The sequence below is a fragment of the Microtus ochrogaster genome, linkage group LG9 (genome assembly GCF_000317375.1).
Source record: "Microtus ochrogaster isolate Prairie Vole_2 linkage group LG9, MicOch1.0, whole genome shotgun sequence".
NCBI lineage: Eukaryota > Metazoa > Chordata > Mammalia > Rodentia > Cricetidae > Microtus > Microtus ochrogaster.
In genome coordinates, this window is record NC_022034.1 from 3,729,591 (window position 1) to 3,745,795 (window position 16,205).

At 46.2% G+C, this 16,205-nt stretch overlaps 1 protein-coding gene across 1 annotated transcript in view; it reads left to right on the top strand.

Moving 5' to 3' along the window:
• Wdr27 (WD repeat domain 27) overlaps positions 1-16,205 on the top strand; it is a 118,459-nt gene that overhangs the window by 67,182 nt on the left and 35,072 nt on the right. Inside the window, exons 18-24 of the mRNA XM_026787472.1 lie at positions 303-424; positions 1,570-1,703; positions 4,487-4,584; positions 5,323-5,444; positions 11,540-11,637; positions 12,926-13,028; positions 15,161-15,259. Coding sequence (XP_026643273.1) covers positions 303-424; positions 1,570-1,703; positions 4,487-4,584; positions 5,323-5,444; positions 11,540-11,637; positions 12,926-13,028; positions 15,161-15,259 — 776 coding nt within the window. The remainder of the gene's footprint in view (positions 1-302; positions 425-1,569; positions 1,704-4,486; positions 4,585-5,322; positions 5,445-11,539; positions 11,638-12,925; positions 13,029-15,160; positions 15,260-16,205) is intronic.

A 16,205-nucleotide genomic window follows, 5' to 3' on the forward strand; every position in this document is an offset into this window, starting at 1 on the left:
TGTGTGTGGGGGATCAAACTCACAGAGATCTGCCTGCCTCTGCCTCCCAAGTGCTGGGATTAAAGGCATGTGCCTGGACACACAAAGTCAGAACTTCATCTTTAAGAAACATGAGATTTTAGAAAGGCCTTCTCTACAAGCCCCATCAATAGGCCTTTAGTGCAAGGTCGTCTGACACTGGGCCTGGTCCACCTGCCTCACAGCGAGAAACTGCGTCCCTTCCTCCTCGAGAAGAGGGAGTTGTGGCCTGTTGTGGTGAAGGCAGCCATTCTCCTTGTTCTCCCTTTATCCTGCATACTTAGGTCACGATGGAGCTGTGAGCACTGTCTGCTGGAGCCACGACAAGAGATGGCTGCTGTCTACAGGCCGGGACCGGACACTGAGGGTGTGGTTAGTTCACAGGACAGAACTCATGCTGCTTTTGGTAATATATCCATGAGCACATATGTCATGGCGGGTTGTGATGTCCCAAGCCGTGGACAGTCACAGCCGTCTGCCTCCCTGTAGGGAAGAGCAGCAATAGGTAGAATGAGGAGCTGTTTCACTGCCAGAAAAACACGATGGTGGGGCAGTTTCTTATACTCATCCACATATGAAATGCATGCATACATAACACATGGGAACACACTCTTGGTGTGTATATGTACATTGACAATACATTTCATATATATATATTTGCATTGGTAATGGTATGAAAATGCCAGCAATACCCATAGTAAAACAGGGATGGTTTTATGTTAGTTCACCATCATATCACAGAGGCAATAATGATGGACAAGATGACTTGCTGAAATGAACTATGTGAGGTTATTTGGAAATAGCGTGGGGAAAGAGAGACAGCACGAAAATCTCACTACTGAGATGGAGAGAGGAGGGGTGCTGGGAAATGCTGCTTCTGCTCACGAATCAGGACCTGACCCAGGAGTGGTGAGCATTTAGAAAAGTCAGAGGGGCTGACTTTTTGACTATAGTATTTAAACTGGTATTTGACTATAGTATTTAAACTGGTATTTAACTATAGTGTTTAAACTGGTGTTTAACTATAGTGTTTAAACTTAACAGTAGGTGAAAGTGATAGAAACTGTGCTTTGAAGCTTGACCTTTTCCAGGACTACTGACCCTGGTCATGCTGGGCTGCACATGCTCAGTTGGTCTGGATGCTAAGTTGTGGTGCTGTATGGTCTACTAGGCACTGAGTGCACTGTCAGCTGCCTAGTCCCATTCATCACCTCCCAAGTCAGTCCTCTGGGGAGGTCAGAAGGGCAGAGGGGCTGCTCAGAGTCAGCACCCTTTAGGGAGGTCTCAGCAGCCCCAGAGGAAGGGGTGGGCTCTACCAGACCTGGGCCTGACTGTCCATGAGACACAAAGTTGGCAGTAGACACCTAGAACCATGTTCCAAATCATGTTCTCAATTTCATCCTTGATACCCCATGTTTCGTTTACCCCTGTTCTCCCATTTTCTGAGCTGCTGTGACGAGACACGTGTTCAGGGTGAGGACAGGAGTGTGAGGAGGGATTGGGGGAGACCGCTACAGTGCACCCCAGTGCTCACGGATGTCTGCTTCACAGGGTCCAAAGTCTTTCTCCAAGCCAATAACGTCCGCACAGTTCTACTACATGGATGCTTTCATGCTGCTGTCTTCTGGCCCTGAACTTTGGCTCCTAAAGTACCACATTGACCTCTGCAGGGATGACATGCGGAGGTAGGTGGCCTCCTCCCTGCTTCTAGCCCTTCTGATCCCGCCCTACCTCTTCATTCCTAGAGACACACACCTTAACATTTTATAAAAGAAGGAAGGCGGAAGTTCCAGTTACTCGCTCCTGGGTTGTTTCTGTGGTCTCACATCGCATCCCGCTTTGCCTGAACCCTTTGGTCCGCTCATCTTTGCTCCCAGCCATCACTTTGCCTCTCCACAGGAGCAGGCACTGGTTCATCTTGGGTGGCACTCTGAGGACGTCTCTGCCTCTGCCTCTGCCTCTGCCTCTGCCTCTGCAGCCCCTGTTCTTTAATTATCTTAAGAAAATAACTGTGGATGAATGGAAAGATGGATGCAAGGAGTGTGTGTATAACGTAGAAATGCTGGGAAACTTAATGCATAGTTGAACAGTGATACTCATATTCTGTAATTCAATACAAACATTCATATATTACTTAGAGGAATAGCTAATAATAGTGAGAATTTTTTGATATTTAAAGTAAATTATTTTTTCGTAAATTTGGGTTTATACTAAAATGTCTGGCAGAATATTCATCACTTACATAAAAAGAGGCATTTTGTTTTCCTTCTATATTTATCACCTTACACAACAGATTTGGCTTCCCTAATCAGGGGACTTGATAGGAGCACAGGCAACAGTGCATCCTGGCGAGTGACTTGCAGATGCCTGTTAGAATCCATACAATTTCTCGGATGTCAGCCACTGTAATTTTTCACAACATCTTTGTCATTATAGGCAGGACACACCATCTCACCATGGCAGGTATAAATGACACAAGTCAGAGTGAGGAGCTCGTTTGTCTGCTGTACCTAGAGCGCATGTGGTAGGCTGAGCATGCGGTGTTAGACCCATCTTTCATTTTTCTGGTCCAGTGTGGGAACTAACCCAACCCACTCCTTTCATCCCTCTCACCCCAGCCCACTGAGCACATTTCCCTTCTCATCCGCCATGTCCCATCTTCCCATCCTATTCTTCATACCATCCCATCTAACCCCAACCCATCTATCAAGCCCACCCTATATCATCCATACCATCTGATGCCATTGCATCAGATCCCATCCCTCTATCCCATCCTACCCACCCAATCCCATCCTACCCCATCCCATTTATCAAACCCTATCCTGTACCGTCCTTCCCTATCTGATCCCATCCCTCCATCCCAATCTACCCCATCCCATCCTATCTCACCCCACCCCATCCTACACCACCCCACCCTATCTCACCTCACCCCATCCCATCTCACCTCATCCCATCTCACCCCACCCCATCCTATCTCACCCCACCCCATCCCATCTCACCCCATCCCACGCCACCCTACGCTACACCACCCCATCCCACCCTATTCCACCTTGCCTCACCCCGTTCCACTCCAACTCATACCATCCCCAAACAGAAAGTACTGCCTGCTGTGATTGACAGCTCCTGTCAGGAACACCAGAAGCTAAAGTAGGGTGATGTGGGTCCCAACAAGGACGTCCGTCATTGGTGAACTGCTCTGTGCCAGACATCTTTGAAGTCACCAATGCTTATAGTTTCTGTGATCACCACTATGGCTTCTAGTCTAACCCAAATTTTACTTATGGTGTGAATGGACTTTTCCTTTTCTGTTTTTTTTTTTTTCTTGACAGTATTTGCCTGATTGGGCAGACATAGGCTTAGAAATAACTAATCCAAAATACAGATGGTGGCAGTGAAGAGTAGGGGCCAGGGCTTCTAACAAACACGCTTTTAATTCTGGAAGCTGATTGAGGACAAGGACTGGGTTATCTGCGTGGCCTTCTTTTGGGTTCTCTTTTCTTCTGCACACCTCTGCCTGGCCACCTTTCAGGAGAGCCTTCCCTCACCCTACGTTTCCTAGTTTTAACACATTTTCCCAGACAAAGTGACTTCTTCCTCAGCCACCCTCCTGTGTAACTGAAGCAGTGCTTCATCATGGCATCCATGTGACTGAATGTCACATAAATAAATGTACTGAAACATTTAATTCTCCAGCTTCCCTCGAGACTTGACGGCACTCCGCTTCTGTATGGTCACCTCTTTTGTGTCCCTTCAGGCTTGGGCCTGCTCTTGGAGTCTGTTGCTCTGAGGCCTGTTCCGGAGTTTCTCAGCTCGGATTCAGTGCTCTTCCAGGCAGCTCTCCCCACCACGGTTGGATAACACGAGAGTGTTCCTCATCCCGGACAGTGCAGCGTCTGCCCGGCCTGGCCTAGCTCCTCTGTGCCACCGGTCTGACCCTGTTGACATTCTCTTTGTCTTGTCCTTGCCAAACTGTGCTCCGGCTGGGCTGAGAATCCTTGCTGGGCTGGCCTACCAGTTATTTTCCTTAGGAAATTATTTCCATGGTTAAGATCGTGTGTCTATTAAAGCAACACCCGATGCTCATGTTACCCTTCTGAAGGGGGTGAGGACTAACATTTAGGATAAGATACCAACACTGTGTAACTGGGTGAGTACTTATAAGGGAATATGTAATTATTTTAGAATTGAGAGACAAACTTGCTTTCTCATAGTTAGGAATGAGTTATTTTGGGCTGTATAATATACTGTTATTTTCATGAGGCATGCTAGAGAAAAAAAACCACCCAGAATTTCTGATAGAAAATTGAATAAATTTCCCAAAGGAATATTGGCGTGTCTTATTCACTCATTCCCTCAGTATTTAAACATATGACTAAGCAATAAAAATGCTTTATTTTCATTTTTATCCTTTTGAACGTAGAATGTTCAGTTGTAGTCAGAAGTAAAAACACTTCCCCTTTTCTTCCAGGTATAAACCCAAAAGCAGGTATAAACCTGTTTTCAGGCTCCCGTTAACCAGTGGGGCAGACGTGACCACTCTGTCTGCAGTGAATGACTTTTATTCCCGTATCCTTCCTCCTACCCAGTGGCTGTGCCTTGCACTAAGCATTGCTTTCTGGCAAAACCCTTTCTGGGCATTTGAAAAGCCTCAGGCATTCTGCTAGGCAAAAAGGACAGACAGATTGTGGAATGTGGGATCTTGTGCAGCAATTGTAGATGACGTAGCCTTATCTTAATAATAGGAGGTGCCTCCAAGGAAAGACAGTCTGGGTTATGACACAGCACGGTGAGTAATACATAATCACCTAGTACATTTTCGTAGTAAACTGACCCACATGCTGTGGACGTCCTTGTACCCTGTCCCCTGCTGTGGACATGCTAGGATTACAGGCACTGGGCTGGCAAAACTCAGCAGATGGCTTTTGGCAGGGCATGGTGTGAGTTCACAACTCGTGTTGGTGACTAGCTACATGGAGGGCTGTGTTCTGTGTCTTCGTCTTCCCTCACACTATGTATGGCAGTTGCTGGTGTGTGTCCCCACTGTGTCTTGTGCTGTCGCCCTCACTGGGAGCTCTAACTGGTAGAGTTGCTCTGACTATTTTCTCTGGACCTTCAGAAATTCCTTACTAATTATCCATTTCTGAACCTTGTGAGGTCCCTCCTCCTCCTCCTTCTTCTTCTTCTTCTTCTTCTTCTTCTTCTTCTTCTTCTTCTTCTTCTTCTTTTTTTCTTTCCTGAAGTGGGTTAGAACTGTGTGCCCATAGGTGAGATTGCTGAGATGATCCCTTGACTGAAACCCTGCAGACATCGTACTCACAGCTGGCCGGGACCGGGCTGTGGAAGTTTTTGACCTCAATGTTGGCCGCAGTGCTGCAGTGATAGCCGAAGTCCATTCTCGGCCTGCCCATCAAATTTGTCAGAATAAAGTAAGTTTGTAGATAGTAGAACTATTAGAATTTTAATTCTAAGCGTAATGTATTTAAGAGTTACACATATATTATGATACAAATTTATAACTACTGCCAGGTCCAGTATTTGCTTTTTCTAATCATCAAATTATACTTTCTTCCTTTGCTACAGATTTCTTAAAGATTTGTTTATTTTATAGTATTTTTAAATTATGTGCGTGTGTGTGTGTGTGTGTGTGTGTGTGTGTGTGTGTGTGCGTGCCCGTGTTCTTGGATGCAGAGATGTTAGATTGTCCTGAAGCTGGAGTTGGAGGGGCTTGTAGGCTATCCAGTGTGGGTGATTGGAGCCACACTCAGGTCCTCTCCAAGAGCAGTGCGTGGCCCACATCTCTAGCCCATACATGGACTGTTTGTTCTTTGTCTTTGATTAGTTGTGGATCCATGTAAGTATCTGTGACTGGCGTACATTCTCAGTAAAGCTGGGTTAGGTCTGGGTGTGTCGGGGTTAGGTCTGGGTGTGTGTGTGTGATGGTGGGGATGAGTGGCAGTCACGTCCGTTGCAGGCTGTGGTGGTCTCTGCATCACAGATTCTCCTTGCACTGTTGGATACAGTTATCCTCTTTGAGATATTGTGGGTTTTAAAGCTGTCCTCAGATGTGCTGAAAGGCAGAGCTAATTGATAGTCTAACGGACCAAGTCCTCTCTTAGATAGGTTTCTATTGCTGTCATAAAATATCCTGACCAAAAGCAACTTGGAGAGAAAAGCATTTATTTCAGCTTGCAGTTTGTAGTCACATCCTGGAGGGGAGCCAGGGCAGGAGCTCAAGAGAGGAACTGGGAGGCAGAAACTGATGCATAAGCAATGGAGGAGTGCTGCGTACTGGCTTGCTTCCCCTTGCTCTGCTTACTTTCTCTTCTTTTCTTTTTTTTTTTTAAAAGATTTATTTATTTATTATGTATACAGCGTTCAGTCTGCATGGATGTCTGCAGGTCAGAAGAGGGCACCAGATCTCATTACAGATGGTTGTGAGCCACCATGTGGTTGCTGGGAATTGAACTCAGGACCTTTTGAAGAGCAGCCAGTGTGCTTAACCTCTGAGCCATCTCTCCAGCCCTCAGCTTACTTTCTTATACAACTCAGACAACCCCTGACAAGGGGTCGCACCACCCACATGGCTGGGCCCTCCCACATTAATTGATAATCAAGAAAACGCCGCACAGACAATCTGATGGAGGTATTTTTTAATTGAGGTTCCTCTTCTCAGGTAATTCTAGTTTGTGCCAAATTTGATGAAACCAAACAAAACAACAATGGAAACAACCGACCAGAGCAGTCCCAAAGTGACTCATCACCCAGAGGCCTTCTAAGACTTGTAAGAAAAGCTGGCTATAAAAAGATGTGTGTATGTGTTTGCGTGTGAGTGTGTACCGTGACACACATAAGGTCAGAGGAAGGCTTTGAGTGGCAGTTCTTGCCTTGAACCTTACTCAGTGCAGGGTCTCTCTCTTGTTTGTCCCTGGCCTGCAAACTTCCAGGAGCTCTGACTCCCATTTTCTTGTAGGCGTGCTGAGATTCTAGGCAGCTGTGACCACAGCCAGTTCACGGGCTCTAGAGAGCTGAATTCAGATAGTCAGGCTTGCAAGGCAAACTTTACCCTCTGAGCTATTTCCCTGACTCCTATTTTTTTGTTTATTTTTAAATTTATTTATTTATTTGGCAGGGTTTCTCTGTGGCTTTCCTGGAACTCACTCTATAGACCAGGGTGGCCTTGAACTCACAGAGATCCTCCTGCATCTGCCTTCTAAGTGCTGGGATTAAAGGCGTGCTTAGTGAGCCAAGCTAGTAGGAGCATGGAAGACAGTGGTGCCGAGTGTGATTTGATGAACTATGAGGGCCTGGCTCAAGAGATTTCAGGAGAAGAATAGTATGTGGCAGAGAGATTGTTTTTGTAAGAGTTTCGTGAAGAATGTACCTGTTTTTTTGCCCTTGACCAAAGATTCTGCCTGAGGCTAAAGTGAAGAGATTTGGGTTAATTCCATTGGCAGAGGAAATCTCAAAACAGCCTAGCATAGATTCTGTTGTGTGGTCATTAACACTCATAGTTAAAAGATTTATAATGAGAAGGAGCAAGCTTAGCAAGGAAAAACACAAAATGAGAAAAGGGGCACCAGGAAGTGGGATGGAGCTAAGTCCTGTGTTCAAGGAGATAAGCTGATTAAGAACTGGAGTAAAGGGAGTGGTGACCTCAGAGCAAGATCCCACCCTGCTAATTTCTAACCTGTGAACAGGCTGAGATGTGAGGAATCCTACTTCTGCTTCCCCGCTGTCCCACAAAGTCGAGTGCTTTCCACCCTGGCAGAAACAGCTCATTCCCCCAACAACAGTGGAACCCAGTGTTTCATATCCATGAATAGAATTAGGATCATTTTGATCTCCGGATGTGCAAACTGGCCTGGCTCTCTTCCCTTGGTAGTGCCACAAGCCCACTCTTTTCCACCCTACCCCAAGCTAAGAGGGTCCAGTGCAGCAGGAACTGAGTAGACCCTTCCTCAAGTCCCCCAGGCCACACTCGGTCTGGGTGTACCTGGTTTTCTGGTTCTTATCCTCCCTTTAGCAGCTAAGCACTTTGTGCAGCCTCTCCTGAAGATGCAGCCTCTCCTGAAGATGCAGCCTCTCCTGAAGATGCAGCCTCTCCTGAAGATGCAGCCTCTGATCACAAGTCTGTCTTTATTCTTGTAACGGGGCTGAGATTGGGACAACAGACTGTGGATGGTGCACAAGTTAGCACTGTCAGCAGACTGTGTGCTCACAGATAGGGACAGCGGACCGTATGCTCACAGGTAGGGACAGGGGACCATGGACCGTGTGCTCACAGGTAGGGACAGGGGACCATGGACCGTGTGCTCACAGGTAGGGACAGCGGACCGTGTGCTCACAGATGGGGACAGGGGACCATGGACCGTGTGCTCACAGATGGGGACCGTGGACCGTGTGCTCACAGATGGGGACCGTGGACCGTGTGCTCACAGGTGGGGACAGTGGACCGTGTGCTCACAGGTAGGGACAGTGGATGTGGGTGGTGCACAGGTCATCACTGTCAGCAGATGGGTGCTCGACAAGCAAAGCCAGCGCTGGCCCAGGCAGACGGTGACATGTCTGTGGGAGGTTTTTTGATTGTTAATTGGCAAAGAGAGCCCAGCTCGCTATGGATCGTACCATTCACTGGGCTTGTGTTCCTGGGTATATAAGAAAGCTGTCTAAGCATGAGACTGCAATCCGTTCTTGGCTGAGTGAGTGAGTTCCCTGGTCAAAGATAAGACTGTGTAATAACAAGCAGGTTTGCCTTCAGGTTCACACAGGAGTTCCTGAGCTGACAAATCAATCTCTCGTTCCTCTAAGCTGCCATTGCCAGTGTTTTATCCATAGCCACATGAAGAAACTAGAACACCTGTGAAGGTTTTTTAAATAAAGAAGAAAGATCTGGTGTTATTTTAAAGATAGCAATAGACCCTAAGACTCAATCTTTTCAATCTAAAAATAAATCATTTGATTTAATAATAGTTAATAGATATTTAGCATTTAATCATTTAATAATACATAGCAGTAGAAAAGACTGGCCACCAACCCAGTTCAGAGGCATTCGTGTTAATACAAAAGAACAATGAATCCAACCCTGCCTGTCCAGCTTAACCACTGGAGGCCTCTCTCACAGCCCTGCTCTAGGTGGTGCATAGGAACACTCAAAAGAAGCCTCGCTGGCACTGACCGGAGTGGCCACATTGGCTCCTAAGCTTCACGGAGTGAGACTGGCCTACTTCATTCTTACTGACATCTGATGTTTGGGTCAAGTATGACCTAAGTGCTCCTGTGCTTGAACTGGAAGGCCAGCACAAACCACAGCACCCACACGGCTGTGGTGAGTCTGGCCGCTCTGACGTCCTCTGCATCAGTGTACAAAAATGTCAGAGTACAAGCCACCAAACACACTGCGAGCCTCTGCGGCCTCGTGCCCTTCCTCACATTCCATCACACCCCTCAGATGTTTACTTTCGGGAATTTAAACGAGGCATTTCCCCATTGACAACAAAAACCCCAAAGCAGAACCATCTCTTCTAACGTAACACCTCCCATCTAAGAGCACAGCACAGCGACTCTCAAAAGATGGGCAGCCCACAAGGCCCTGTGCAGGCACACGTGAACAGAGGCCATGCAGTAGAGCTTAAAGCCTCTGGTCAGTCCACAAGGCCCTGTGCAGGCACACGCGCACACCGTGGTCACTGCACAGAGGCCGTGCAGTAGACCTTAAAGCCTCTGGCGGACACATTTCGTGGGAAGACTCCTAAGAGAAAGGAATGCCTTGGGCTATCACCCAGGAAGAGAACAGCTAGGCCCTGTTTCTTCGTACCTTTGATGCCTTGCAGACCTGCCTTGTAAGATGGAGTGGAAGAGCAAATCTCAGAACTACTTTATGCTGATGCAGACACAATGCTATTTTATTTTAGAGAGCCTGCTTCCGTCTGAGTGTGCTTGGGAGGCAGTGTCATCTTCGGGTCTTATGCACTGTCTGAGGACACACTGACTGCATCAGGAGTCTGCTGCCTGTCTGGGCCAGCACCAGCTTTGCCCGTAGAGCTACAGTCTGCTGACCGGTTCCACCAGCCTGTCCACCAACCATAGTCTGTCCCAGTCCTGGGCAATCCGCCAGTTGAGACTCTTCTGCCAGATAACTCAGGGTTCAACCAGCTTGAGTTTCACAGCTGCGAGGCAGTGAATAGACCACCAAGTATCAGATTTCTTGACCATAGATGGGGACTGGATAGTTTGTTTGCTAAAAGGACGAAGAGCTGAAGAAGTGTGTAGCTGTCTGGCAGTTAATCCTCAGAGTGTGGATTATCACTGGAATTAAACTGAGCCTTTATTTCCTGCTTGTATATGAAGAATGGCTTCTAGGTCCACCTTATATCAAGTCTGTCGTAACATTTCAGGTGATCTTGACATAGCAAGAGGCTGGAATTCTTATGAATTATAGTGTGTTTAAGGAACGATTTGAGCCAAGCGGCCCCTCTGATGATGTTCAGCTGTTTTACACAGCCATTCTTCTCCGGGGGAACATCAGAGTCCTCGGATGTCACGGCCGAGGCTTGCAGAGCATTTGCTCCTAGTGACATGCAGGGTCCTGAGGCCCATAGGACCTTATGTGATTCATCACCAATGCACCCCACTTGGGTGTCTTAGAGGGTGATAACTGGAAAATAACTCTAAGTGTCATTAAGGAATGCTTCCCGTTCCAGATCATGGTCACTACCGAGACACAAACACTGGTGGGTAGACATCTTAGTCTTTTTATATTTTGCTGCTTTCCAGTTCTGTGCCTCTCAGTGGCACTGAGTGTGGAGCAAACAGACATTAACTTCTAAGGTTAGAGTGTATTTGCCTTGTTATCATGCTCGCTGATGTTGTTTAACCTGAGGTCGTGTTCTGAGAGTTACATCATTGGCCACAGAGTGCACTTACCTAGGTTAGTATGTTATGACATCATCAGGCCGTCTTCAGAGGCCCTGTTTAATGTGCAGTCTGCTATCTACACAGGTTGCTGTGCTATTCATGGAGGTTTCGAGTCCCACTCTAAAGCCATACATTTAAGAAAGGTTGTGTTGGCTTCTGCCTTTAGATTCCAGCATTGTTAGTTGCTATCAGCCTTTACAGATTCATCTTGGGGTCTGCGAGATGGCTAAACAGGTAGGGTACTTGAGGCTAAGCCCGAGGATGACATGAGTTTGGTCCCCACGTCCCTCATGGCAGAAAGAGAGAACCAACTCCTGCAAGTTTATGCTGTGGCATGTATCCCCTAACAAATTAAATAAGTTATGTAATGATTATATATGTATACATATAAATACACACACACACATACATATATATGTTTTGTTTTTGAGACAGGGTTTCTCTGTAGCTTTAGAGCTTGTAGACCATAGACCAGGCTGGCCTCAAACTCACAGAGATCCGCCTGCTTCTGCCTCCCGAGTGCTAGGATTACAGGCGTGTGCCACCACCACCCGGCAGTTAAATGTTTTTGAAAGCTCTTGTTGACTTTGTTTTCCCCACTGAATAGGGATCATCATTTGCCGCCCAGCAGTCCCTGGCGTATAATCTTTTCCTGACCACAGCTGTTGGCGATGGGGTTCGGCTGTGGGACTTGAGGACTCTGAGGTAAGGCCAGCCTGCATCAAAGCACTGCCCCAAAGGAAGCTGGAGCTGTGCTGGGACTGCAGCCTGATCCTGGCTGCAGATAGTACAAGGCCGTGAATAGTCTAGGTATGCTCTGGAGCGGACAGGCTTGTGCACAGAATCAGTGCAGACACTCGGGGATGGTAAGACCACAGTTCTCGTCTGTTCTCCGAGGTTCTCTGAGGGTCAGAGAGGTGAGAAATGGTGTGTGCACTATGGTGCAGCTACCCCAGAGAAAGTTTCTTTCTTTTCCTGTCACATGTGTCTTGCTTACACTGGACACTAGCACTGGGCTCACATAGCCCCTTGGAGCCACACTGATGGTACTTCTCCTTAGGCTGCTTGATCTGCCTCTTATAAAGGCATTTCTATTTAAGCATTTACCTTTATCTTCTGGTAATTACATATATGTGCATATATATGTATATATATATACATACATACATATATATAGTCATAAAAGCGGCCAGTGTTAACATATTTTCATAGTGCACAGATATTCACACAGAAACAACTAGCAGTGTGCCTTGTTCTTTGCCGGTAGAAGAAATAGAAAAGCCTCCCTCTACATTGTATGGTTTAAGTGAGATCTTGCCTACTATTCAGGGACCCTGTTTGGTGTTAACATGCCCCAGGGTACCCACTAGGTGCTGGCCATGCTTTTCAATACCTATGTCAGGAAGACCTTGGCTACTGCTAAAGGGTTCAGACCATTCCTCTTAATAAAATTACATAAATCATTGTCTTTTCCCATGGGTAAGTTTTATGCACCACTTGATAAGTGGTTGTGAAACTCAACCCTCTTACTAGATTGCTACACTTCCCCCAAAGCTATGGGCTGTTTTTGTCCATAATTTACGATTTTAAAAGATTTGTTTGAAGGATTTATAATAACCAAATTATAGAAATTGCTTATTTAATATTTCTCATATATAAAGTTTCATCTGCTCTTAGTTTTGTTATCTTTGGGAATTTATGATTTTGAAAAGAGTTTGAATTATTTTAAAGGTCTCCTTAATTACCTACCATTTAATAATTCTCAATATGAAGTTTTTTTCAAGAATGTAGTTCAGTGGTAGAAGTTTTGTCTAGCCTAAAAAAAAAACAACAACATGGGTTTGAGTACCAACACTACACACAGACATCAAAGAAAGTATTTTTTTTAGTTATTAACTTGCTCATTTTGTGAAGGAAAACATGTTGATGTCTTCTAATGTGTCTTAAGATGTCGTAGTCAGTTTCTGCCCGTGCTTTCTTTCTTGCCCTGCAGGTGTGTGCGCTGCTTTGAAGGGCATCCACACCGCTGCTACCCTTGTGGAGTTGCGTTCAGTCCTTGCGGAAGGCTCGTGGGCTGTGGTGCAGAGGACAGACATGTATGTATGTTGTGCTTTCTCTAAGTATAGGGTTTCTACGTGGTGTTATCAGATAGACCTTGTTGATAAAATCAGACCTGTTTCAAGCCTGACAGTGTTTTAAGAGACTCACCCAGCATGAGCACTCCACAGATGGCCACAGAGGCTTGTGTTTTACTGAATCACAGTAGCACTTTCATCCATCACTCGCTTCTCCACTTATTCGTCATCATAGACAGTGGCACACACTCCTGAATGCCTGTAATGTATGTTGTAGGCATGACAGGGTGATGACACTAATCCATACAGTGCAGCTCGTGTGTGCTAAGGTGCCCATGTCTCTATTGCATTGCGTAGAGAGCTGCATGCTTCTCTCCCCATGCAGCTGCCACCCTCCTCACCACATTTCCTCCATGCCAGATCCACACCCCCTGCAGACTTGGAACACAGAAGTCCTAAAGAGTCCCAGCACTGTGGGACACACTGCCACATAGCTGGAGGCTAAGCTGGAGAGGAGACCAGCCTCTCGTGAGGTCTTGGTGCTCCCTGGTTGGAAATTGCTGGCTCCTTCCTCTTCCTCCACCATGTGTCTCAAATCCCTCTGCCATCTGAAAGGTCACTTAATGAACTGAGGTCTTGTCTTTTATAAAATGTCCTCATAAAAATCCATTTTGAGAGTCACTCGAGGCACAAAAATGGTGGTGCCCAAGCAAGGGATTGGGTCTGACTGAGGGATGCTTACTGGTTCTGCTGGAGGACAGAGAAGAGCCCCAGTGCGCCTTGTTCTGCCCCAGTCCTGCAACATAGTCTCTGAAAGGAGCTCAGGCTCCATGGGAGAAGACAAGACCTTCTGTTAACAAGCAGGGCATCAGAATGGCAAAATGCTCACACGGTCAGCTGATTCCTTCTCTAGGAGGAGCAAAATTAAGAAGACTGGTGGTCAACAAAATCCTAGAATAAACTAAATACCTTCTAAAAGAAAAGACTTTAAATATGTGTGGCCCTTTATTCATGGGAACAATGGCTCGTTTCTCTGGAATACTGCTCAACTTCATTTTTAGAAGCAGTTCCAAGGTTTAGCACAAAACTCTGAAGACTTAAACACCCTTGACTCCACTTCTGATTTTGTCTGCCATCATTACCCACAGGCTCTCTGTAACTGACTCTTTGCATTCAGGTAACAACCCAAGGAAAGTGTGTTCTGAGAGCTCACTGGTTGGCTTCGCATGTGGTATTATAGATCACAGTGCTTCAGCTTTTTACAAAAATGGGTGTTTGGCACTTAAAAGCATCCTACTGTTTCACTGCCACCAAAGGGAGGAGTGCTTTGGTATTCCTTTGTCAAACTGGAACAAAAGCCAGAGCTCTCCGCTCCTAGTTCAGACAGTGTTCAACCACCGCTCATGACCCCTTTGGGAGCCACACAGCAGATATCCTGCATAGCAGGTGTTTACATTAGGGTTTCAAACAGTAGCAAAATTACAGCTATGAGGTAGCCACAAAATAATTTTATGGTTGGGGATCAACACAGCATGAAGTCACAGCATTAGAAAGGTTGACAGCCGTTGTTTTAGAAATATTTCATGGAAAATACTACTATGGTGTATGAAAGAACATCCGCAAACTGCCTGAAAAGTGCACAAGGGGTCGCTGGAGGCTGAGTCAGCAGAGCGGGCTTCTCTTCTCTCTCTCTCTCTCTCTCTCTCTCTCTCTCTCTCTTCCTCCCTGCCCTCCGTCCCTCCTCCCTTCTTTCCTTTCTTCTTTTCTTTTTACTATAACAAGGACTTTGACATTTGTCACAGTGAAAAGCAATCCACCCCCTTTGCCTGGTATATTGCAGCTGCTTAGTAAATATAGATGTCTAACAAGTGTAAGTTTTGTCTCTCCTCCTTCATTGTCTGTAGAAATGGGTTTGGGCCTCAGGTCTGACCCATATGCAGATATACTGAGCACCTGGTATACACCAGGCTCTGAGTTTCATATAAGAAAGGACTCCTACCTAGACAGACTTCTAAAGTAGGAAAATAAGAAGTGGAAACACGTAGTATAATATGGTTTGAGAGCTACACACATAGTGTGAAGGAGCTGAGATTTTAACAGTTAGTGACCTCCAGTCCTGTCAGCCCCGAACATCTGCTTGTCTTGTCTCCTAGGCCTACGTGTATGAAATGGGCTCCAGCAGCTTCCTCTACCGTCTTGCAGGACACACAGACACAGTCACTGAGGTGGCCTTCAACCCAGCAGCTCCTCAGGTACAGTCTCCCGGTGTGACCAGGGCCTCTCCAGTTCATACTGTCGTACGATACATGTAAAAGATGGCCAGGTTTTCTTTTGATGAAGTCTTTATGGTATTAAAGAGTGCAGACAGCTGTGCCCAGTGCCTGTAATCCCAGTGCTCCGGAGATTGACTCAGAAGGGTCATCCTGAGCTACATATCCATTGCGGGGTCAGCCTGGGTTTTATGTGATCCTGTCTCAAAAAAAAAAAAATCAAAATGAGGAAAAGATTATATGATAGTTTTGGGTACCAGGAGAGGAAATTTGGTAGTAAACTTATTGAGAGAAAGAGAAATACAGATTTCTTAAAGTCTTTAACACTGAGTATGTTTGCTCTTACTGCATTATAGAAAGCCATATGTACCCAAAGGCAGATGCAGCTCTGTGCAAGCCAAGTGCAAACACTGTAGACAGAACTCAGAAAGCAAGCAGAAGACAGGTGTGAAAAGAATTTGGGCGCACGAAGGGTACTGCAGAGTTTGTAAAGATACTGTCCTAATGACTGAAGGCCAGGAGGGAATAAGAGTTTCAAACCAGCTGTGTAGAAACATGGATGCTATGGACAATGTGGAAGACTTAAAAGTGTTCTGTATCTGCTGACTGAGTCTTCAGGAATGCCAGCTTCACCTGTCTTTCTATAACCCAAGCTTTGATTCCGAGAAGGAGTCGCGTTACATGTGCTTCAGCCTGACCTGTGTGCGACAGCATTCTGTTAACCCATGCTTGTCTCTGACACTGAATTGCTGTGGTCCAGGGCCTGCTGGTGTTCCTGGCACATGCTTGGCTTTGACTCTAGACATCCTGTCATGTGATGTAAATCAGTGCTGCTTTCCATGTGGTGTTGTAATATGAGTGGTGGGCTGTGTCCCGCCACCCAGTTAGCTTTACCCGAAATAATTACACGGACACTGTATTCTTTTAA